This window comes from Syngnathoides biaculeatus, chromosome 10, assembly GCF_019802595.1.
Source record: "Syngnathoides biaculeatus isolate LvHL_M chromosome 10, ASM1980259v1, whole genome shotgun sequence".
Taxonomy (NCBI): Eukaryota; Metazoa; Chordata; class Actinopteri; order Syngnathiformes; family Syngnathidae; genus Syngnathoides; species Syngnathoides biaculeatus.
The window spans coordinates 30,022,705-30,046,912 of NC_084649.1; the positions used below are offsets into that span (position 1 = coordinate 30,022,705).

At 42.7% G+C, this 24,208-nt stretch overlaps 1 protein-coding gene across 6 annotated transcripts in view; it reads right to left on the bottom strand.

Moving 5' to 3' along the window:
• plxnb1b (plexin b1b) overlaps window positions 1-24,208 on the bottom strand; it is a 190,650-nt gene that overhangs the window by 85,788 nt on the left and 80,654 nt on the right. For all 6 annotated transcript variants that reach the window (XR_009796996.1, XR_009796997.1, XR_009796998.1 and 3 more), the window contains exons 10-13: window positions 20,458-20,566; window positions 14,112-15,011; window positions 13,604-13,738; window positions 13,398-13,520 (exon numbers count right to left, since the gene is read on the bottom strand). Coding sequence is in view for 3 of the 6 variants with exons in the window: in XM_061833950.1 (XP_061689934.1) it covers window positions 13,398-13,520; window positions 13,604-13,738; window positions 14,112-15,011; window positions 20,458-20,566 (1,267 nt within the window). In the remaining 3 variants the exon portion in view is untranslated. The remainder of the gene's footprint in view (window positions 1-13,397; window positions 13,521-13,603; window positions 13,739-14,111; window positions 15,012-20,457; window positions 20,567-24,208) is intronic.

Here is a 24,208-nt window from a genome sequence, read left to right on the forward strand (position 1 = left end):
AAAAATTCCTTGTGTGTTTTTTACACACTTGGCCAATAACGGTGATTCTGATAATAAAAAGAACAATGACTTAAGAAATAATTGACACAAAACATGCACTTTAAATGCAAATTACCTCCTTAGTGCCCCAAATGACACTGAGACCACCTCCCAGCATGGTTTGTAGGACTAAGAACTAATTTTAGTTTCTATATGAAAAATTGTAAATGGAAAATTGCAATTGTTCCTCACTGCCTCATGAGACCCACCATGTGGTAGGATGCATGCTAACAAATACATTAGTTTCCATGTATACATAGTTAGATACATACATACATGTATGTTTAAATAAGCAGTCACTCCCTTAAACCTCAACACTGTTTCAAAGGCAAGTTATTGTAGTTTGTGACCTACACAAGTCTGCACAGGGAATTTAGGATTTTTGGAAGACGCATAAGACCTAGTTCCATTCACAGATCCTCTATTTTTTCAGTATTGTCTGTGTAGATTTTGATACCACTGTGCATAGAGCAGCATCTGGACTCTGATTGTTTAACACTGTCCAATAAGGTATTGTCTGTGCAGTTCAGTTGTCCCAAGCCAAATCTGGTTCTTTTTCTGTCCAATCAGGAACATTTCGTGTTACAAATACAAATCGTTCCCAAACTCTTCCACTCTTGTTAAGTTTGTGGACTGACGTGTGTGGTGGAGTCCATTCCTTGTGTAAAGCATTTAGTTTGTCAGTCAGTCTTGTTCCTGCCACCACGACTGATATACCATGTGAGTACAGATAATCAATCATGTTTTTGGCTGGTGTGGGGTATTATAAGTTCACAGTATCTTATACTACATAGTCACATGCAATGAGTTACTTCCGAGATCATTTGGTGGTTGTTCAATCATGTCTCAAGCGGTTTCCAGCAAGAGATCTCCTGTTCATGTGTGAGGTTTGCTTGGAATATCTAAGGTGTAATAATGAGAGTGTTGGGTTTCTATTTTGTAAGATATTTAACTGTCCTCCCAGTAATTCCTCTTTTTCTTTTTACGTCTATATTTCCTGTCAGAGGGAATTACGCCCAGACTAGTTTTAGAAAGCCACCTCTTCCCAAAAAACGTATGGGGCAAATTAAGAAGCTATGTTTTGGGAACATTAGTTTTGACATTTTTGATGGGCTGCTCTAGTCATGTGGTGGTGGTGGGTGTGTTGTTTTTAGGGCAGGCACGTGAAATGTGACCTTTATCTCCACAACACCAGCAAATAATTTCTTTTTGATCAATTCGCGACCCCTCCCCATTACTCTTCCCCTGCATCACCAAAGTGACAACTTTCTTTTTATTATTTTGTAGCACTCTTTCTGTGTCTAGTGGTTGGTTAACGTATTGTTACATGCTGCCAGTTGGTTTATCAACCCAATGTTTTTCAATCCATTGTTTTATAGAATTATTTGAATTCACATGAAGTGCAGTTTTTAATCGCTCTTGATACAAACTCCCTGGAGTGTGAGCTTCAGGAATGCCACCATTTCCTTTAAAACATAGTTATTCCGATTCTATAGTCTTCAAATGGTTCATTGTTGTTTTATTTTGCTCTTCCAATGGCAGAAAAATTTGCTCTTTGTCTAAATCTGGCAGAAGTGCGCTATATTAACACTTAAACTCCCTGCTGCTGTGAGAAAGTACTTTGCTGTCATCCAAATTTATTGTACTTCCACACCATTTAAGTGGTAAGATTCAGATCAATTTTATGAGAGGTGATACCTTTTTATGGCTGTTTTCACATCCTCTTCAGTCCAGTTTTTTTTTTGTGTGTGTTTCTTATTTTATCCTGCAGGTTAACTTTTGTGTTGAGCTGGCCAGCAAAGCCATATTGTGTTATCCACAAATTTAGATGTTTTATTTTAGTAGGACATTGACTTTCTACAAACTTCTAGTCCTTAAACATAATTTTTTTTCAGATGTTCTGTATCAACTAATTTGCTATTTGTTTTTCCCCTGTTGGAGTCAGGGGTTCACCCAGGGTGACTATACTGACTTCCCCCTGAACAGGGTGACAATTACGTTCTGTTTGAGGTAATTCTCAAGCTTATACCAAAAGTGGCAGAGACTTCTTACCTCTGCATCCTCACACAGTTGTCACTCAATTTCCTGTTCAAATGAGGTAGCGAACCTCTACTGACACTTTTACACCAGCACACATTTCACGGAGCTGAAGTACGACTAATTTGCCTATTCGAAAGGGGATAGTTTTCTCGAGGTTTGGTTCTGCCGCAGTCGCCCCTGACATGCATTCCCTCATTCCTCATGAGTGTCTGAGTTTCCCACTCACCACAGATGTCTTTACTTCCTTCGGCTTCTCGTCACCCCTCAGCCTCCAGACGCAAAGTCGAGGCCACCTTCTTTGCCTGGACGTCGACTCAGCCCCTGGAAACTTAGGTATGAGGTCTGGCTCGAAGGACCAAGTAAATGTCAGGTTTACCAATTAGACATTCATTAAACTGGACAAAAAGGAAGCAAAGACACCAGTTCAAGTTTGACAGCTTGCAAGCAGAGAGGAGAGGAACTGTCTCATACAATTCACCACTGCTTTCTCTGATTATCATCTCTATTTAGTTTCAAAACGCCCCTTATTTACATGGATGTTACAAAAAGGAGACGGCTGAGCAAAACATAGTTAGAAACAAACTGTACTTGTTTGTGTGTGTGTGCATGTGTTTGGAAGATTGCCGAGTACATGTGTGGTCATCATTTCTTTAACAGACAACAGGTGCTCCTTGTTCTAACAGTTCTGATGATTAGATGTTTTTGTACTTGTGCTATCTCCTGTTAGGCGGCTGCCACGTTATCTAGGGGCAGAGTAAAGCATTTCTTTATTGGAAGCAGATTTATGATAATTATATTCACAATTATTCCTACACCCATCTATGTAACCAGTGTTTTTCATTGTAGTTAATTGAAATAGTCACTCAAAATAAGATAGCTGACTACCTCTGCATGCTACACTAATCAACATGACTATTGTAAGATTACATTATATTTTGAAGCTAAACATGCAATTTTTTTTTTTTTTTGCTGATAGACGGTGTCTTGGAACAAAAATTAAATACATGCATATGTAGTGAAATTAGAAGATGTTTCTTGTGTTAAGATTTTTTTTTGTCTTCATCTTTTCTGTGAAGCTAAAATATTGAAAAGTACCTTTTTCTTTTTGATGATCTTTATTATTTTCTGTTATACCTCAGAAGTGGAAAAGAATATTATTTCTCTTTACGCAGCAAATCGGATGTCGACTGGTGTAATTGATGGCTCGATAATCAGTTGTTGTCTCAGTCTCTGACAGAGCGCGCGTGGACGACCTCTCTTCGGTGCACTTTGTGTCCGGAAGAGAGAGAGACCACGTTGTTAACTCAATTCTCATCACTTTCCACCTTCTGCAGGTAAAACTGTCATTAACAGCTTGAACTGTGGACGAAATATGTTGAATATTGTTCACGATCTGCTGAGCTTTAATTTGTGTGGCACAAGCATTATTTTAAGCACTATATTGATGTCAATTGATAGTTATTTCAAGAGTTGTGTAAGTAACGTGGGACCGCAGAGCCCTCCATTTTGTGCAGTGTACATATGCCGTCCTTATGTGTCGCGTGCCGCTGTGTTCCATGCTGTTGTGATCACTTTGTGAATGTGTCGCCGTATTTTCAGAGCCTAAATGAAGCAAGTTTATTGATGCTTTGTTTATTGTCGTTGAACAATTTAATTCACTTTATTTGAACTGTAAATGTGTGGAATTAACAGTTTAAAAATGATGTACATGTTTCATACAGTATGTGACAATGTAGAAACAAAATGTGTTCTTGTTTTGCTGGATTCTACAGTGCCCTCCATAATTATTGGCACCCCTGGTTAAGATGTGTTTTTTAGCTTCTAATATTATTTTTTTTCTAAATAATATGGGATCTTAATGGGAAAAAAAGAGAAAAATCCAACCTTCAATACAAGTGTATTTATTCAGGGGGGGAAAAATCCCACATAAAGAAATAGTTATTTGACATCAAATAATTTGTGACACAATTATTAGCACCTCTGATGTTAATACTTTGAACAACCCCCTTTTGCCAACAAAACAGCACCTAATCTTCTCCTATAATATTTCACAAGATGGAAAAAGACAGAAAGAGGGATCTTCAGCCATTCCTCTTTGCAGAATCACTCTAAATCATCCAGAGACCTGGGTCCTCTCCTCTGTACTCTCCTCTTCAGCTCACCCCACAGGTTTTCAATGGGGTTGAGGTCTGGGGACTGAGATGGCCAAGGGAGAAGCTTGATTTTATGTCTGGTGAACCATTTCTGTGTAGATTTGGCCATATGTTTAGGGTCATTGTCTTGCTGAAAGACCCAGTGATGACCCATCTTCAGCTTTCGGGCAGAGGGCAAAAGATTTTAATTTAAAATGTCCTGGTATTTCAAAGCATTCATGATGCCATGCACCCTGACAAGGTTCCCAGGGCCTTTGGAAGCGAAACAGCCCCACAGCATCACTGACCCACACCCACAATTCACAGTGGGTATGAGGTGCTTTTCAGCATGCGCATCTTTTAATGGCACACCAGACCCACAGAGTGTTTTTTGCCAAAAAGCTCAATCTTGGTCTCATCTGGCCAAAGCACACGGTCCCAGTTGAAGCCCAAATACCGCTTGGCAAACTCCAGACGTTTGCGTTTATGATTGTGAGTGAGGAAAGGTTTTCTCTGTGCATGCCTCCCAAACAGCTTGTTGGCGTGTAGACAGCGCCTGATGGTTGATTTGGAGACTTTGTGACCCCAGGATTTGTTATAATTCTGTATCAGTGAGCTTTGGAGATCTTTTGATTTCTCTTACTATCCTCCTCACTGTGTGTGGTGGCAAAATAAACTTGGATCCTCGTCCAGGCTTGTTTACCACTGTTCCAGTTATTTTGAACTTCTTAATTATTCCTCTCACAGTGGATATGGGCAGTTGCAGTTGAGTGGCAATCTTCTTGTAGCCTCTGCCAGACCTATGAAGGTCGACGTACACCTGCCTCACTTGTATGCTGTGTTCCTTTGTCTTTCGCATGTTTAAGAGTGGATAAGAGAAATGGCCTCTGTGTCACGTCTTATTTATACCCCAGGGAAACAGGAAGTGATGAATTACTAATTAAATGCTCCTACATACTCTGGTAAACTGTGTAAATTACAGTAGAAATAACAGAAATTCTTCAATTATATGTATTTCCTGGGAATTATTAAGGGTGCCAATAATTGTGGAACAGGTGATTTAATGAAAAATAATTATTTTTTAGTCAGGGATTTTTTTAATTTCTTACAATTAATTTGAGGTGAAGGTTACATTTTCCTAAAATTTTCAGTATGACAGTATTCTTCTGCAATAAACACTGAATTTATTTTAAGGCTTTTAACACATCTTAACCGGGGGTGCCAATAATTATGGAAGGCACTGTATATAAAGTGCACTTTGTGTCTAAAATAGAGAGACACCACGTAGTGTACTCAATTGTAATCACTTTGCTCCTTCTGCAGAGGAGCGCTACACAAAGCATTCATTAATACAAATTTGATACAATAAATTTAATCAAAAATGAAAACTACTTAAAGGAACACTTTGTCCAAACATATAAGAATGGGAGCATACATTAAAAGTTAGTAGCGGGTTCAGTGTTTCCACAGATTTCACCAAGAAACATCTCTAAATTGGAAAAGTATTATCAAAATTCCTCTCTCACCCAGACATTCCAATGAGCCTGGCTGGAAAACTGACAGCCAATCAACGTTTGCCACACCTGCAGTGCTTGCTATTCTGACCCCCCATTGCTCGTGGATATATTTCACCGAACCGAAAATGTACACTATGTGGCATTTTGTGGCCGATTTTGTGAACAATAATCATAAACAAACAAAAAAAAAATAGTTTGATGTACAATGTACAGCCAGAATACACCACAGCACTTGAACTGTTGGAGAGGGCGTGTGGCGCTAACAACGAACAATAATAGCATAATATGGATCGCAGAGATTTGTTTGATGCTTTTCTGAGGGGTTGGTTTAGATGTAGAGCTTGCTTCCGGTTCCCAAACTGGTGGCACCTAAAACGAGGAGGCTCTGGTTCATCCGATCGTACTGAATAAATCCTACTAAATTTGGACTGAACGCTGTGAATCCTCGACATGGGACATTCCTGGTGACGACTTCAGTGGACTAAAATCATCATCTGTGTAATCTTAGAACCCAAATTGGAGCTGTATCGTTTGTGTTGAAGCTGCTCGGCCTAGTTTAGCCTAGCCTAGCTCGCTAACAACAAGACCCGTCCGTAATCAAATCTTTCCTGAGGAGGAAAACATCAAACACTAGTACCTAAATGACTTGCAAAACCCACATATCGTATACAACGAGGACCGTGAGTACTTATAGGAAGTTGGGCAAGTGGAACCTTTAACTTAAATTTGCTTCTCGGCCCACCCGACCTTAGTTTATCTGGCTAACAATGAGACACGTTTGTGATCAAATTGTTGCTGTTGAAGAAACATCAAACGTGAGTAACTACATAAGTTGTACAACCTACACAACTTGTACAATGGGGACCATGAGGACTTATAGAAAACTGTACAAGTGGACCCAATCTTCAACTACTGGAGTGGGAGCTATTGTGGTTTGAATCTCTTTCATCTCCATGTCTATTATATCTCCATGTCCTTTATATTTTAATAATCGAACCTACTTATCCACATACCCTTTTAACTAACTTTAACATAGACTAGGTAGTATGTGAATTGTGTACCTTATGTACCGACTTTGTTTATTTGATTGCTTTTATTTGACTTATCTGCAGTCCTATGGGGGCACATCCCTGTGCAACCTGTCCTGGATAAATGTTGAGGGTTAAAGGGCATCTGGCATAAAACTGTGCCACACATATATGAGCGTTCATCAAACAAATTCCAGAACGGATAGGTCATGGCCCGGGCTAACTACGCCCACCCCCCGGCACTGTTAATCTGCAAGGCGTAGGTAGAAATTCAGATAACGTGGGTTGAGGACAAAAAAGGGGAGGAAAGTGGCTTAGTTGGCAGAAGAAGAGGAATGCACAGACCCTATAACTGTGTGTAGGGACTTTGAATGTTGGGACTATGACAGGAAAAGCTCAGGAGTTAGTTGACATTAGGATAAGGAAAACGGTTGATATTCTGTGCAACCACGTGAGCAAGTGGAAAGGGAGTAAGGCTACAAGTTTAGGAGCAGGGTTTAAATTATTTTACAATGGAGTAGATTGGAAGAGAAATGGAGTAGGGTTATCTTTAAAGGAAGAGCTGGCTAAGAATGTCTTGGAGGTGAAAAGAGTATCAGATTGAGTGATGAGGCTGAAATTTGAAATTTAGGGTATTATGTATAGAATACTAAATGGAGAAAATATGCCAGAAGAATGGCGGGAAAGTGTGCTACTCCACATTTTTAAGAACAAAGGGGATGTTCAGAGCTGTGGGAACTATAGAGGAATAAAGTTGATGAGCCACACAATGAAGTCATGGGAAAGAGTAGTGGAGGCTAGACTCAGGACAGAAGTAAGTATCTGCGAGCAACAGTATGGTTTCATGCCTAGAAAGAGTACCACAGATGCATTATTTGCCTTGAGGATGCTCGTGGAAAAGTACAGAGAAGGTCAGAAGGAGCTACATTGCGTCTTTGTGGATCTAGAGAAAGCCTATGACAGAGTACCAAGAGAGGAACTGTGGTACTGCATGCGCAAGTCTGTTGTGGCCGAGAAATATGATTGGATAGTACAGGACATGTATGAGGGCAGCAGAACAGCGGTGAGATGTGCCGTAGGTGTGACGGAATAATTTTTGGTAGAAGTGGGACTGCATCAGGGATCCGCTCAGAGGCCCTTTCTGTTTTCTGTAGTAATGGATAGGCTGACAGATGAGTATAGACTGGAATCCCCTTGGATCATGATGTTTGAAGATGATATTGTGATCTGCAGTATATGCAGGGAGGAGGCGGATGAACCATTAGAAAGATGGAGACGCATAATGGAAAGGAGAGGAATGAAGATTAGCCAAAGTAAAACAGAATATATGTACATGAATGAGAGGGGCGGAGGGGGAAGACTGAAGCTCCAGGGAGAAGAGAAAGCGAGGGTGGACGACTTCAAATACTTGGGGTCAACAATACAGAGCTATGGTGAGTGTGGTAAAGAAGTGAAGAAACTGGTCCAAGCAGTGTGGAACAGCTGGTGTAACGTGTCTGGTGTTCTATGTGATAGAAGAGTCTCCGCTACGATGAAGGACAAAGTGTATAAAATGGTGGTGAGGCCGGCCATGATGTACGAATTAGACAAAGTGGCACTGAAGAAACAACAGGAAGCAGAAATGGAGGTAGGAGAAATGAAGATGTTGTGGTTCTCGCTTGGAGTGAGCATCTTAGATAGGATTAGAAATGAGCTGATGATGAGAGGGACAGCCAAAGTTGGATGTTTTGGAGACAAGGTTCAAGAGAGCAGACTTTAATGGTTTGGACATGTCCAGAGGCGAGAGAGTGAGAATGTTGGTAGAAGTGTGCTAAGGATGGAGCTGTCAGGCAAAAGAGAGAGAGGAAGACCAAAGAAAAGGTTGATGGATGTGGTGAGGGAAGACATGAAAGGCAGTTGGGTTAGAGAGGAAGATGCAGGAGATAGGCTAAGATGGAAAAAGATTACACGCTGTGGTGACCCCACGGGACAAGCCGAAAGGAAAAGAAGGTTTAGATGTAGAAAATATACAGCAGGCGTGGCACCCAAGTCGTACTTTTCAAGCAGTCAGCCTCTCGCAAACGACCGGCAGCTGGGGTCGGGGTTGCACGCGCGGATGGCCATAAATAGTAATCGGGAAGTGTTGTGTGCTGAAAGCCAGTAAAGCTCAATAGCAAACAAAACAAAAATAACAATGTTCAATTGTTTGAGCCAGAATACACACAGGCGGAACTCGACGTGTTGGGAGGGGCTTGGTGCTGACGACGAACAATAACAGTCCCATTATATGGACCGTGGAGATTTGCTGCTTTTCTGAGGAGTTGGTTTCGATGTACAGAATATACAGCAGGTGTGGACAGACTTTGTTTTTTACCCCAAGTTGTACTTTCAAGCAGCCAGCTTCTCGCCATCGACCGGCGGCGGGGATGGCGGGAGAGGGGGCAGGGGGATTTCCATCTGCTTACACATACATTTACATTAATCCATTTTCTTAGCTGCACGATGGTCGCAGGAGTGCTGGAGCCTATCCCAGCTGTCAACGGGCAGGAGGCAGGTTACATACACGCCAACCGGGGGAGAACAATGGCAGGAGGCAGGTTACACACATGCAGACATGGGGAGAACATGCAAACACCACACACGGAGGTCCGGGATTGAACAGCTGTGCCACTGTGCCGCCTCATAAAGTATGTTGTTGCTTATACAGTACCAGCACGAGAGGCTATCACTAAACTGCTAATAACCAGTAAAGATTGGATGCGTGCAAATTTCCCCGCTGATGAATGAGGCTCAGCTGTGAAAGCCACAGCTTTATCCTGTAAGGTTGACCCCATGGGAGGTTAAGGAAGGAGAAATTTGGGTGCATTTTCTCAGTTTTGTTGCACAACACATCGGCATCTTGGCTTACCTAGAACAAAAGGTCTGTAATGCTCAGCACAGACGACGGGGCAAAGTCAAGGATGTTTCTTCCGTGTTTGGCTGTGAAAACTGGCACATATCCAGATTTTGCTTGGATTTAAAAAATGTTCCTTATTTTCAATTTTTTTATGAATGTCCAATATATATGTAATAATATTACTTCACATTGGAGGGTTTATTGTAAGTATTAATTTTCAGTAGAGTATTCCTTTATAGTAGGTCACGACCTTGCAGAGATCGGAAAATGTGGGACCCAGGGTGACAAAGTTGAGAACCACTGATTTCAAGTCTCTGCAATTGCTTTGTCACAGCACCCTTTACACAAACTGGGAGGTAGTGGTTACACCTACTTTGGCAAATGTGGAAGAAGCTTCTGCATAGTTGGTGTATATGATGATGAGATTACACATTTCTATGGTTTTCACAGTCATAACGGTTCTGAAAACCATAATGATTTGGGCTTCTTGTGTTCCAAAAAAGACTTTCGACTTTCCCATCCGCTGCAGCCACAGGACTCTAAAGCGATGTCTTACCGACAAGGCGACAGTCTTCCTAATATCATAATCTTCAGCTCCAAGAGTATAGAAAAGAGGGTGCTGGATGACCGTGGTGGTCATCGTTGCTTGGTTTGGCTTTTCTGATCACCGCTAGTCTTGAGCAGAGCAGAGCACAGGAAATGTATTTTTCTAGTGCATTTCATTCACAAGGTAACTCAATGCGCTTTACATGATTAAAAGCATTCAAATGCACAAAGGAAAACAATTGAAAAAAGTATAATTAAAATAGCTTTTAGTGCAAGAAACATCACTGAAAAGTGGAAATACTCAAATACCTGTGAAAAAAAGAAGAGGTTTTAATTTGGATTTGAAAACACTTACACTTGGAGCTGACATCATCAGACTGTTGGGAACTTATTCAATTTTTTTGCAGCATAATCGCGAAATGCTGCTTCAATGGTGCCCAGATGTTACACAGCTCAGCACACACTGTAGCCTGCTTTTAGAGTCATTGTTCTTGAACTATAATTCGCCTCTTTCATTCTCGTATGAGTTTACATTTCACCCCAAACTTGCATGAACGCAACACTGCTAACGTTCGCCGAGCAGGTAAACGAGAAAATACCCAGAATCACCCCTCATTATCCTAGGAGATTTTAACACAGCTAAACTAAACCGCGAACTCCCTGAATATAAGCAGCATGTAAAATGTCCGATGAGGGGAAAATAACACTCTAGACCACTCCTACACTTCAAGTGAACACGGATATAGTGCAAATTCCCCACATTTTCCTTGGCTCCTCTGATCACTGCACAGTTCTAGAGACCTGTTGAAGATCTTTATGAAGACAGGAGAAAGTTGGTCTGTGCAGACTTTGATATAGAATGGGGATAGAAGGTCTGGCCTGGCCGATTTGTTGATCTTTTGTTTTTTGAAGATCTAATTTCATGGATGTTAAACGGTGAAGTTGGAGATGTTTTTAACTGGACGGTGGTGCGACTTGGTGGGTGTGTGGAGTTAGTGTACTCTTCAAATTTGCAGTAAAAGCTGTTCAGGTTGTTGGCTAGCCCGCTATTGTTGTCGAATTGCGGGGGGGTAGAGAAGGATTGTCGCTTGTAATTAGTGAGTGATTGTAATCCATGCCAGACTGATTTGGAGTCATTAACACCAAGATGTTTTTTCCAGTTTAGCTTCATAATCCCTCTTTGCAATGTTAATTTCTTTAGTCAGATGGTTTCTAGTGCAATTGTAGAGGGCCCTACCCCCACTACAATATGCAACGTCTTTAGCCTGGCAGATTTGCCCAAGTCTGCCCATACACCATGGCTTGTTGTTATTGCACATGCAAAAAGTTTTTGTTGGGACACACACTTACTCACTGAAACTGACATACGCAGTAGCAATATCTGTGAATTTATCAAGGCTGCATAATAAGGAAACGTTTCCTATTAATTGAATTTCTGTTGTTCTTTGTTCTTGTTAGTTTGTTCTTCTTCTCAAGACTCAACATGAATGACATGCCAGGGGGGCACCTACGTCAGAGACAAATTCCTTGTGTGTTGTTACATACTTGGCCATTAAGTCTGATTCTGATTAAAATAAAAAATACTGAAAAACCTGAGGCAAGAGTCAGTAAGCTAGTCAAGTACATGGATGGTCACACATCTGTTTTACTGAGTTGATATGGTGTCTGTGGTGTAACAACATTGTTTGCTTTCCTCGATAAATCAAGAAACTTGATACACATGACCTTTGCCTGAAAGAACTTTTTGAAGCAAAGGTAGTTGTAATTGCTCATTTTAGACTACGTTCATTTGTTCCTCATTATCTTTGGTAGTGGATAAATAATTTAAACATTTCTTTTTTAAACGAGATTGGTATATAACTATTTAAATAATACAAATAGCAACTTGATACAATGTTATGTTTTTGCGCAAGTATCAGTAACTTTACCTAGTTTACCAGCCCTATGGGGGCACAAGCTAGTGCAATCTGTAAGATGGTCCCAAGCCAGGTAAAAATGTAAAGGGTTGCGTCAGGAAGGGCATCCGGTGTAAAACTGTGTCCAAAAAATATGTATGGTTTCATGCCTAGAAAGACTACCACAGATGCATTATTTGCCTTGAGGCTGCTCGTGGAAAAGTACAGACAAGGTCAGAAGGAGCTACATTGTGTCTTTGTGAATCAAGAGAAACCCTATGACAGAGTACCAAAAGAGAAACTGTGGTATTGCATCCGTACATCTGGTCAATTAGAAAGATGGAGGCATGCACTGGAAAGGAGAGGAATGAAGATTAGCTAAAGTAAAACAGAATATATGTGCGTAAATGAGGGGTGCGGAGGGGGAAGAGTGAGGTCCCAGGGAGAAGAGATAGTGAGGGTGGACGACTTCAAATACTTGGGGTCAACAATCCAGAGCAATGGTGAATGTGATAATAAAATGAAGAAACGGGTCGAAATAGGTAGGAACAGCTGGCGGAAGGTGTCTGGTGTGTTATGAGACAGAAGAGTCACAGGATGAAGGGCAAAGTTTATAAAACAGTGGTGAGGCCAGCCATGATGGAGGGATTAGAGACAGTGGCACTGATGAGACAACAGGAAGCAGAACTAGAGGTGGGAGAAATGAGGTTCTCGCTAGGAGTGAGCAGGTTGGATAGGAATAGAAATGAGCTCATTTGAGGGACAGCCAAAGTTGGATGTTTTGGAGACATGGTTCAGCAGAGCAGACTTCTATGGTTTGGACATGTCCAGAGAGAGTGTGCATATTGGTAGAAGGGTGCTGAGGGTGAAGCTGCCAGGCAAAAGAACGAGAGGAAGACCAAAGATTGAAAGGTTGATGGATGTCATGAGTGAAGACATGAGGGCAGTTGGTGTTAGAGAGGAAGATGCAGGAGATAGGTTAGATGAAAAAAGATGACACGCTGGGGCGACCCCTACCGGGACGAGCTGAAAGGATAAGAAGAAGACCTGAACACCAGTTCTTTTGACATTTCTGGAAGCTGGACATTTCACTGCTTCAGAATGTTATAGCCTGAGCAGCAATGTGCAAGATGAAAGTCTAATGGTTCAAACCTTTGCAACCACATTACCTCATTTGTTTATTGCTAAGTTTATTTCAATTGAGTTGTCCAGGTTATAAATCAAATGAATGGTGGAAAGTCATGAAATTATCATTTATATATATTAAAATACTCTGGCACTTAAGCAGGGGTTTGTAGACTTTTTACATCCACCATACAACACACCTGGTGTAGTTGACAGGTGATATCAAAGTAGGATGGATTCATGTCATCAGTCTCCACATAGGCATCCACCACCACTGTTTGCCCTTCAATGACCAACACACATTGATAGTCCAACTCAGTATCCTGCAGAAACAAGAGTTGTTTTGGTTAAGGATTACTGACAATGGTGTCCCTGCTTGATAGAGACTCCAGAGATAATGTTTTACCTGATACAGATGGAGGTTGCGGGCAAGTAAAGTGATTTTCCTCTCAACTCTGACAGGGAGTAACAATGAACTCTGGACCTTCTCCACACAAGGGCAAGCTGAAGAACCCCAGCTGACATAGGATTCCTCATCCCCCTGTCAACACACAAAATTCCTTGGTTCTCACTTGCCAATTGATCAAGGTCCAACTCCCTTAGCAAATCAAACTCATCCCTAAAACTGTTATAATAATATAATAATATATATAATTTAATGGGAATTTTAAAAAGGAGCTGAAAATGAACCTGATAATATAAATAGAGATAAAAACCAATCTATCAAAAGTAAATACACAAGAAAACGGCTATCAAAATGTGAAAAATGAACTAAAGGATGATTTGGAAAGTCCTCCAGTTGGAGGATGGAGTCCAATCAATGGTTGAGGGAGGCGGTGTCTAATGGGGCTTTATGAAGATGTGGAATGAGTAATACAATGAAGTGGTTGTGGAAAGTGTGTGTCTAAACTCACCGGGAGGAAGCTGTCACCAGGATCATACTGGTAGTCCAGTTCAGTATCCACCAAGTGGGGATAAACTGGGGATGCAGAGTCAACTTCACCATCACCTGAAAGCATGGTGCCAGCTGAAAGATTGGCGATGTTGTTGTCTGCAAGGAAGGTGCTATGAGCATGGATGTCATCTTCCTCCTTGGACCAGAGCACACCAGGGTTAAAATCCCTGCTTTGAGACTGAGTTTGATAGTATAGAGTTGGTACGAGAGTTGGTGCTTCAATCAGATCCAGTTTGATGGAAGACTCAGAGTTGGCTGATTCGGCTTTGAGAAAGGGTGTTGGTCGAGGGAAGTCAGATGATGTCAAGGTGAGTGGATCCACCCAGCTCAGTGTTACACCAAGTTCCTGAGTTTCAGTGATGGGTAACTCTGTTATCACTTCCAGGGAGTCAGAGTCAGGAGGTGGGATAACCTGAGGCATTATGGGCTTTAGATCCCCATCAATTGGCACAGGCAATAATTCTACATTTAAATGAGTACTAACTTCAGTAGACTCTATGCCTGTTTCAGAGACGAACATAACCTCAACTGCATCAGAAGATTCTTCTTTCCTGGTTTTAATGTCTATGGGTGGAAATGTGATAGATGTGGGTTTTGTGATTGTCATGCTACTGGAAAGCTGAGGGGTGGTGGTCATCTGAGGAACAATGGCATGTGAGGTTATTGGTGCAGGTGGGCTGGTCGGTGCCTGAATTGTCAACGCAGCAAAAGGAAGTGTAGTTGTTGTGGCAATAGTTGATGCTATTGTTGTAGGAGCTACTGTGATGGCTGCAGTGCCTGTGGCCACAACTGTGGTAGTGGGCGTTGAGAATACCTTTAGCCTGTTGGTAGTGGTCGGAGCTGAGGTGGGGAGTTCGAACTGTGGTGGTTAAAGTGGTGGGGAGTGGTGGTGGGGTAGGACAATGAGGAAAAGGTGAGACAAAAATAAAACCAACAGCCAAATCAACACACAAATATTTAATTAAATGACAACATATACAGTTGAACTGAAACCTTCCTCCACTAGTATCGCTTGTTCATGCTCTTATTTCTCTTTCATCTAAATCGTTCAGGAGTGACCCTGTCCTCGGCATTGTCTGGTCTAATGCCAGATATATGTCTTGCCTCACTACTTGTTTCAACCTGGCCAGATCTTCCAGGTGGTAATTTTATAGCTCTGTAATTTCTACAATTCTGCACTTGATTCTTGTTTGTAGGAATTGGTACCAGCACATCATGCCAATGTTATGTCATGGGTGTGATCATTCCCCTGCCTTGTACGCCCTTGCTCATGTGAGCAGCCTCCCTACCTCTGCCTTGTTTACTCCATACATATATACTTATGTCTCGTTCTGTTTGTTGCCAGTTCATTATACTTTGTCATCACGTTTCAGTGTTCCTCGTTCCATGTCCTTGACTCATTGTAACAGAGACCCTGCCTTGTTTTCTGACTTTGCCTTTTGCCTCATGAATTGGATACTGTTGCCTTTTTGGACTGCCTGCCTGTGTGCCAATCTCTGCCTGCTATTAAATCCACCTCTCGAACTGCACCTTGTCTCTTGCGTCGTGCATTTGGGTCCTATCCCATGACCCTTGACAAAACAAACTGGCCATACAATGGACGCAGCAGACTTAGACCTGGTTTGTAAAACCTTTCAGGCTCAGGGACAAGGCATTATGAAGCAGGATGAACAACTTGCTGCCCTCCGTCTTCATGTTAAAGTACTATCTGAGCAGCAGGACACCATGATGAGGCAGGTGGCCACACAGTTTGATGCCCTCATCAGTATGATACAGAAGAAGGAGGTCGCCAGCACAGCGCCCGATGCAGCCATGGTACCACCATTTCCTTGCGAGTCATTCATCATGCCACAGCCTGCTTCCTCGGCTGCTGTTTGCTCACTCCTCTCTCGTCGAGAGAAACTTTCAGGAGACTCTGTGACTATAAAGCCATTCATTTCACTGCAGAAACTCAATTTTCAGCTGTTTGCAGTCAGACCTCCCCACCAAGCAGGCAAAGATTGCTTTTCTTGTTTCCCACATGACTGGCCATCCGGAAGCATGGGTTACTACCAAATGGAACTGTAAATTGGTGGCGTTATTATTGGGCATTGTTTGTTAAGATTATGGACCAGATTATTCAGAATTTCACTTCCGACCATGACCCAGCTAGTTCATTGACCATGTTACAGCAGAGCAAGCGCAGGGTGTCAGATTACACTGTAGAATATCACATCCTAGTGGCTAACAGTCAGTGGAACAACAGGGTTCTATTCAATGCATTTTTTTCAAGGCCGATCCCCCACTGTCAAGGATCATTTGATCCCTTTAGACATAACAACCGACCACAGAATTGGACATGCTCATTGCTCTTGCCATCAAGATTGACCAGAGGCTCATAGATCGTGAGCTGAACTGAAATTGACAGAAGGACTCCTCACTGCACACCAGGAGAACAAGCTTCGATGACAGGCCAAACAAGGGCAAGGCACCTGTTGCCAGCCAGAAATCACTAGCCAGCATCACCATGAATTAACCCATAAAACTGGGAATTTCAGTCTTTCCCTTGAGGAACGTCAATGCTAGTTGAGGAAAGGACATTGCCTCTACTGCGCACAGTTGGGTCATTCTGTAAGCAACTGTCATGTCAAAGCTGCAGGTGCCTTCAACAAAGGCATGTGAAAGGTGAGTCTGGAGCTTATTGAGAAAGATCCAGCCCATGCTCTTCCCCTAGTAACATTATGCTCTCTGGAGCAAGAAATTAGAATGACAGCCTTCATTGACTCTGGTTCTGTTGGTAAATTACAGAACACTCTCCCTGTTAAGTGTATGCGGCGTAGAAGCATTGAGGTCAAATGTCATCACAACATCTATCCTGCATATAGTACTTTTTTTGGGCAAGATCCACAGCACCCAAACGCTCACACTGACATTCCCACATTCCCACTCTGAGCGTATTAGTTTTCATGTTTTTAACGCCATGAATTATGATGACCTCATTTTAGGGAAACGATAGTTTAAATTACATAACCCCCATATTGAGTAGTCCTCTGGGAATGTTTTGTCATGGGGCAGGAGCTAGGGCCGGACGTGTTTCACGTCACCATGTATTATTAAAGGTTATGTCGCTAAGGAAGTTCCACCATTCCCATAAATTGCCCACCTGTTACCATGACATAAAAGAAGAGTTTTCCAAATCCAAGGCTAAGTCCTTTCCACCACAGAGGCCGTATGATTACGAATGATTTGCTGCCTAGAACCACGTCTCTGCATTTTCTCTTACAGGGCTGGAGAACAGAGCCGTGAGGGAGTATGTGGAGGAATCACTGGCAATCCGGCTCATTCGTCCTTCATCTCCAGTGGGTGTGGGGTTCTTTTTCGTGGATAAGAAGGACGGGAGTCTGCGTCCCTGTATTGATTATCGGGTCAAAACAACAAACAGCGAAGAACAGGTAGCGCCTTTCTCTATCTCCATGGCCTTTGAGCTCCTAGACGTGGCCAAGGTGTTCACCAATCTTGATTTAAGAAGTGTATATAAACTTTTCAGGATTAGGGGGGACCAATGGAAAACAGCATTCAACACACCAACTGGACATTATGAGTACATAGTCATGGCTTTTGGATTAGCTAATGCTTCTGCAGTGTACCAGAACTTTATTAATGATGCTCTACGTGACATGCTCTAGGTTTTTTTTATTTAGATGACATTTGATTTTTTTTCTCCAGATGAAAAGACCCACATAATTCAGGTCTATTCTATGTTGCAGCTGCTGCTTAAGAATAGCCTTTATGTCAAGGCTGAGAAATGTGAGTTCCATCAGACATCTGTGCCCTTTCTGGGATTTGTGCTAGCTCGAGGGGAGATCCGAATGGACCCTAGCAAAATAGATGCCGTTTCCAACTGACTCACTCCCAAGTCGACCAAGGGCGTTTAAAGGTTTTCAAGCTTTGCTAACTTTTATCACAAATGCATCAGGAACTTAAGTACAGTAGCCGCGTTGTTGCGTGATTTTACCTTGCTACACAGACCCTTTGAATGGAACCCATTATGTCAGACACTGTTTTCAAAAGCTCAAGTTGAGCTTTACCCCTGCCCCTATCTTCACATTGCCAGACCCTAAACTGTAGTTCATAGTAGAGGTGGATGCATCTGATGCTGGTATAGGAGCAGTCCTTTTTCAGAAAAGTACCAAGGATGCCAAATTACACCCTTGCGCCTATCTCTTTTAAAAATCAATAAATAAATGGAGTTCTGCCGAGAGAAATTATGATTGTGGATCATGAACTACTAGCTGTCAGGAGTGGATTTGGTGGAGTGGAGACACTGGCTAGAAGGAGCTCAGGTCCTGTTCCTAGTTTGGATAAATCATAAGAACCTGGAGTACCTTAAGTCGGCTAAGAAACTTAATGCTAGCCAGGCTATGTGGGCAATATGTTTGCCAGGTTTAAGTTGGTGCTCTCCTACTGACATGGAGCCAAAAACGGTAAACCAGATGCTCTTTTGCAAATTCATTGCGAGGAGAAGTCCGTAGCTGAGCCTGAACCCATTTTGCCCAAGTCTTGTTTTGTTTCCAGAGGGGAGACTTCACATGGTTCTGTCCTTCAGGGTTATTCATTGGGCTCATACTAACAGGACAGTATGTCACGCAGGCGTCACCAAGAGACAGTCAGTAGTTGAATAGCGACGTTGGTAGGCCAAAAATAAGAAAGACAAATAAGTATGTCAATGCTTCCCAGGTGTGTGCGGCCAAAAAGCATTCAGGGGCATTATGACCACTATCTATACCACAATGACCCTGGTCATTAGACTTTGTAACTGGACTCTCATCCTCTCAAGGTAATATCACTATTCTTACAGTTATTGACCGGTTCTCTAAGATGACACATTTCATTGCTCTATCAAAACTTCCCTCAGTTAAACAAACTGCAGATCTTTGAATTTCACAGTTTCCCCAAGAATATAGTTTCTGACAGTGCCCCTAGTTTGTTTCTTGGTTTTGGAAGGAATTGTGTTCCTTAATAGGTGCTACTGTTTATCGACCTGGTTCCATCCAGAAACTAATGGGCAAATGGAGAGGCTGAACCCGCATCTGGAGACTGGGCTCCAATGTCTCACCTCTCAGGAACTGCATTCCTAGCATCAGAAGCTATTTTGGATCGAGTTCTCGCACAATTCGCTCCCCTCTGGAGCCATTGGTCTGTCTCCTTTTTACATTGTGCACAGTTATCATCTTCCTCTGTATCCTACCATAGCCCCAAATCTACAGTACATTCTGCATCGGCATTGGTGAGATGCTGCAGACCTGGGAGCGAGCCCGTGAAATGTTACTACGCCAAGGGCAGTCCTACAAGACTGCGGCAGACCGTAAGCCGACACCGGCCCTGAACTACAAAGTGGGTCAGCGAGTTTGGCTCTTTACGATCTGGGGTCGTCCAGTACCGGTCATTAAGGGCAGGGGTACTGTCATGGGCGTGGTCACTCCCCTGCCTCATACGCACCTGCTGCTGTGAGCAGCTTCCCCACATGCCTTGTCTGTGGAAATTACGCCATGCATGTATACCTCGTGTCTCATTTTGCTTGTTACCAGTTCATTGTACCTTGTCGTCAAGTTCCAGTGTTCCTTATTCCATATGCTTCACTCATTGTAAGATAGACCCTGTCTTGTTTTTTGACCTTGCCTTTTGCCTCACGATTTGTATTCTTGCTTTGCTTGGACTGCTCGCCTGTGTACTGACCTCTGTCTGCTATTAAATCCTCCTCTCGAACTCCACCTTGTCGAGTCGTGCATTTGGGTCCTATCCCGTATTCTGCCCTTGACATGTTAAAAAAAAGTATTCCACTGTTACCTGGCAGAGCCACTTTGATACTTCCACCAGTAACTTATCAGGACCAACATATTTTCCACAGGCACCTCAACAGTAGCCTGGAAGTAGACTGGCATCTCTTTGCTTGACTTAACTTTTTCTCCTCCATAGTCATCTTACACATGACCATCTGATGCTGTCTGGCTATGCTCCCTCATGTCAACAAAACAACTAAAAACCTAATTACTTTTTAATTCATTTAATATTCATTCATCTTCATCTTGCTTGACATGTATGGTGTTCTAAATATTACACGATTAGCTTTGTTGGATTGGCTAAATTGTAGTAATAGTTATCAACCAGGATCTTCTAGATTCTCAACATTGTCAATAACGTTTGGCATATGAATAGTTTTGTAAACAAAAAAAGACATGGAAAATGGCAAAATCTCTTTTGGGGTTATGTCCTTTCCTTGCTGCTTTATAGTTTGGATATTTGGTACCATGCTGTCTGTAACTTACATGTTGGTTATAGATGATAACACCTTTTTCACAAGTGGGCTTGTGGGTACATAAGTGCTGGTGAACACACCAATTACAACCCCATTGGCTCAGAACACAACCACGGCAGCTGTAAATGAATCAAACACAAAGCAGACATCAATTAGAGCATGTACCCATAATGCTTTAGCACATGTAAGTCTCTGCTTCCAACAATCCATCTCTTCTTACCTTTTGTCTTTGATATAATACTGTCACTTAAAAAAACAGCTCTTTACATAACCCAGCTCATTATTATTAATGAGAAATATTTTGGTGTGGGGACTGGGAATTTATAAAATGATCTGAAAATCAAACGTTACAATTTATAAGAATTGGGGAACTTGGGAAATGCGAATGATCTGAACAGTGTGAAGTTCAAATAGTTTCAATTGGTTGAGAAATGTTTGAATTGGAGGTATCTGTATCTAATAATTTCTTAATTTGCGACATATATTGAACATTTTTAAATGTTGGAAAGGGAATGGTCTCTATCCATGCAGCACTCCACTTCCAAATTTGGTGTAAAGTGGCATGTTAATTTCTGGCTAGCATGTAAATATAAAATGATAACATGGGAAAAATGTGTAATGCAGCCCTATGGGGGCACAAACCAGTGCAATCTGTAGGCCGGTCCCAAGCCCGGATAAATGCAGAGGGTTGCGTCAGGAAGGGCATCCGGCGTAAAAACTGTGCCAAACAAATATGAGCGTTCATCTAAAGAATCCCATACCGGATCGGTCGTGGCCCGGGTTAACAACGCCCGCCCCCGGCACTGCTAACCTACAGGGCGTCGGTGGAAATTCAGCTACTGTGGGTCGAAGACAAAGAAGAGGAGGAAACCGGATCCAGCGTCAGAAGAAAAAGAGGAATGCACAGAGCCTACAACTGAGTGTAGGGACTTTGAATGTTGGGACTATGACAGGAAAAGCACAGGAGTTGGTTGACATGATGATTAGGAGAAAGGTTGATATTCTGTGCATCCAAGAGAGCAGGTGGAAAGGTAGTAAGGCTAGAAGTTTGGGAGCAGGGTTTAAATTATTCTACCACGGAGTAGATGGGAAGAGAAATGGAGTAGGGGTTATTTTAAAGGAAGAGCTGGCTAAGAATGTCTTGGAGGTAAAAAGAGTATCAGATCGAGTGATGAGACTAAAATTTGAAATTGAGGGTGTTATGTATAATGTGGTTAGCGGCTATGCACCACAGGTAGGATGTGACCTAGAGTTGAAAGAGAAATTCTGGAAGGAACTAGATGAAGTAGTTCTGAGCATCCCAGACAGCGAGAGAGTTGTGATTGGTGCAGATTGTAATGGACATATTGGTAAAGGAAACAGGGGCGATGAAGAAGTGATGGGTAAGTACGGCATCCAGGAAAGGAACTTTGAAGGGCAGATGGTGGTGGACTTTGCAAAAAGGATGGAGATGGCTGTAGTGAACACTTATTTCCAGAAGAGGGAGGAACATATAGTGACCTACAAGAGCGGAGGTAGAACCACGCAGGTAGATTATATTTTGTGCAGACGATGTAATCTGAAGGAGGTTACTGACTGTAAAGTAGTGGTAGGGGAGAGTGTAGCTCGACAGCATAGGATGGTAGTATGTAGGATGATTCTGGTGGTGGGTAGGAAGATTAAGAAGACAAAGGTAGAGCAGAGAACCATGTGGTGGAAGCTGAGAAAGGAAGAATGTCGTGCGGCCTTCCGGAAAGAGGTGAGACAGGCTCTCGATGGACAACCGAAGCTCCCGGAAGACTGGACGACGACAGCCAAGGTGATCAGAGAGACAGGCAGGAGAGTACTTGGTGTGTCATCTGGTAGGAAAGGGGAGAAGGAGACTTGGTGGTGGAACCCCAAAATACAGGGAGTCATACAAGGAAAGAGATTAGCGAAGAAGAAGTGGGATACTGAGAGGACTGAGGAGAGGCGAAAGGAGTACATCGAGATGCGACGTAGGGCAAAGGTAGAGGTGGCAAAGGCTAAACAAGAGGCATATGAAGACATGTACACCAGGTTGGACACGAAAGAAGGAGAAAAGGATCTCTACAGGTTGGCCAGACAGAGGGATAGAGATGGGAAGGATGTGCAGCAGGTAAGGGTGATTAAGGATAGAGATGGAAATGTGTTGACTGGTGCCGGTAGTGTACTAAATAGATGGAAAGAATACTTTGAGAAGTTGATGAATGAAGAAAATGAGAGAGAAGGAAGAGTTGAAGAGGCAAGAGTGAAGGACCAGGAAGTGGAAATGATTACTAAGGGGGAAGTCAGAAAGGCACTACAAAGGATGAAAAATGGAAAGGCAGTTGGTCCTGATGACATACCGGTAGAGGTATGGAAGCAATTTGGAGAGATGGCTGTGGAGTTTTTGACCAACTTATTCAACAGAATACTAGCGGGCGAAAAGATGCCTGAAGAATGGAGGAAAAGTGTTCTAGTTCCCATTTTTAAGAACAAAGGGGATGTTCAGAGCTGTGGGAACTATAGAGGAATAAAGTTGATGAGCCACACAATGAAGTTATGGGAAAGAGTAGTGGAGGCTAGACTCAGGACAGAAGTAAGTATCTGCGAGCAACAGTATGGTTTCATGCCTAGAAAGAGTACCACAGATGCATTATTTGCCTTGAGGATGCTCGTGGAAAAGTACAGAGAAGGTCAGAAGGAGCTACATTGTGTCTTTGTGGATCTAGAGAAAGCCTATGACAGAGTACCAAGAGAGGAACTGTGGTACTGCATGCGTAAGTCTGGTGTGGCAGAGAAGTATGTTAAAATAGTACAGGACATGTATGATGGCAGCAGAACAATGGTGAGGTGTGCCTTAGGTGTGACAGAGGAATTTAAGGTGGAGGTGGGACTGCATCAGGGATCAGCTCTGAGCCCCTTCCTGTTTGCAGTGGTAATGGATAGGCTGACAGATGAGGTTAGACTGGAATCCCCTTGGACCATGATGTTCGCAGATGATATTGTCATATGCAGTGAAAGCAGGGAGCATGCAGAGGAACAATTGGAAAGATGGAGACATGCACTGGAAAGGAGAGGAATGAAGATTAGCCGAAGTAAAACAGAATATATGTGCGTGAATGAGAAAAGTAGAGGGGGAAGAGTGAGGCTACAGGGAGAAGAGCTAGCGAGGGTGGACGACTTCAAATACTTGGGGTCAACAATACAGAGCAATGGAGAGTGTGGTCAGGAAGTGAAGAAACGGGTCCAAGCAGGTTGGAACAGCTGGCGAAAGGTGTCTGGTGTGTTATGTGACAGAAGAGTGTCTGCTAGGATGAAGGGCAAAGTTTACAAAACAGTGGTGAGGCCGGCCATGATGTACGGATTAGAGACGGTGGCACTGAAGAAACAACAGGAAGCTGAACTGGAGGTGGCAGAAATGAAGATGTTGAGGTTCTCGCTCGGAGTGACCAGGTTGGATAGGATTAGAAATGAGCTCATTAGAGGGACAGCCAAAGCTGGATGTTTTGGAGACAAGATTCGAGAGAGCAGACTTCGATGGTTTGGACATGTTCAGAGGCGAGAGAGTGAGTATATTGGTAGAAGGATGCTGAGGATGGAGCTCCCAGGCAAAAGGGCGAGAGGAAGACCAAAGAGAAGGTTTATGGATGTGGTGAGGGAAGACATGAGGGCAGTTGGGGTTCGAGAGGAAGATGCAGGAGATAGGCTAAGATGGCAAAAGATGACACGCTGTGGCGACCCCTAACGGGACAAGCCGAAAGGAAAAGAAGAAGAAGAAG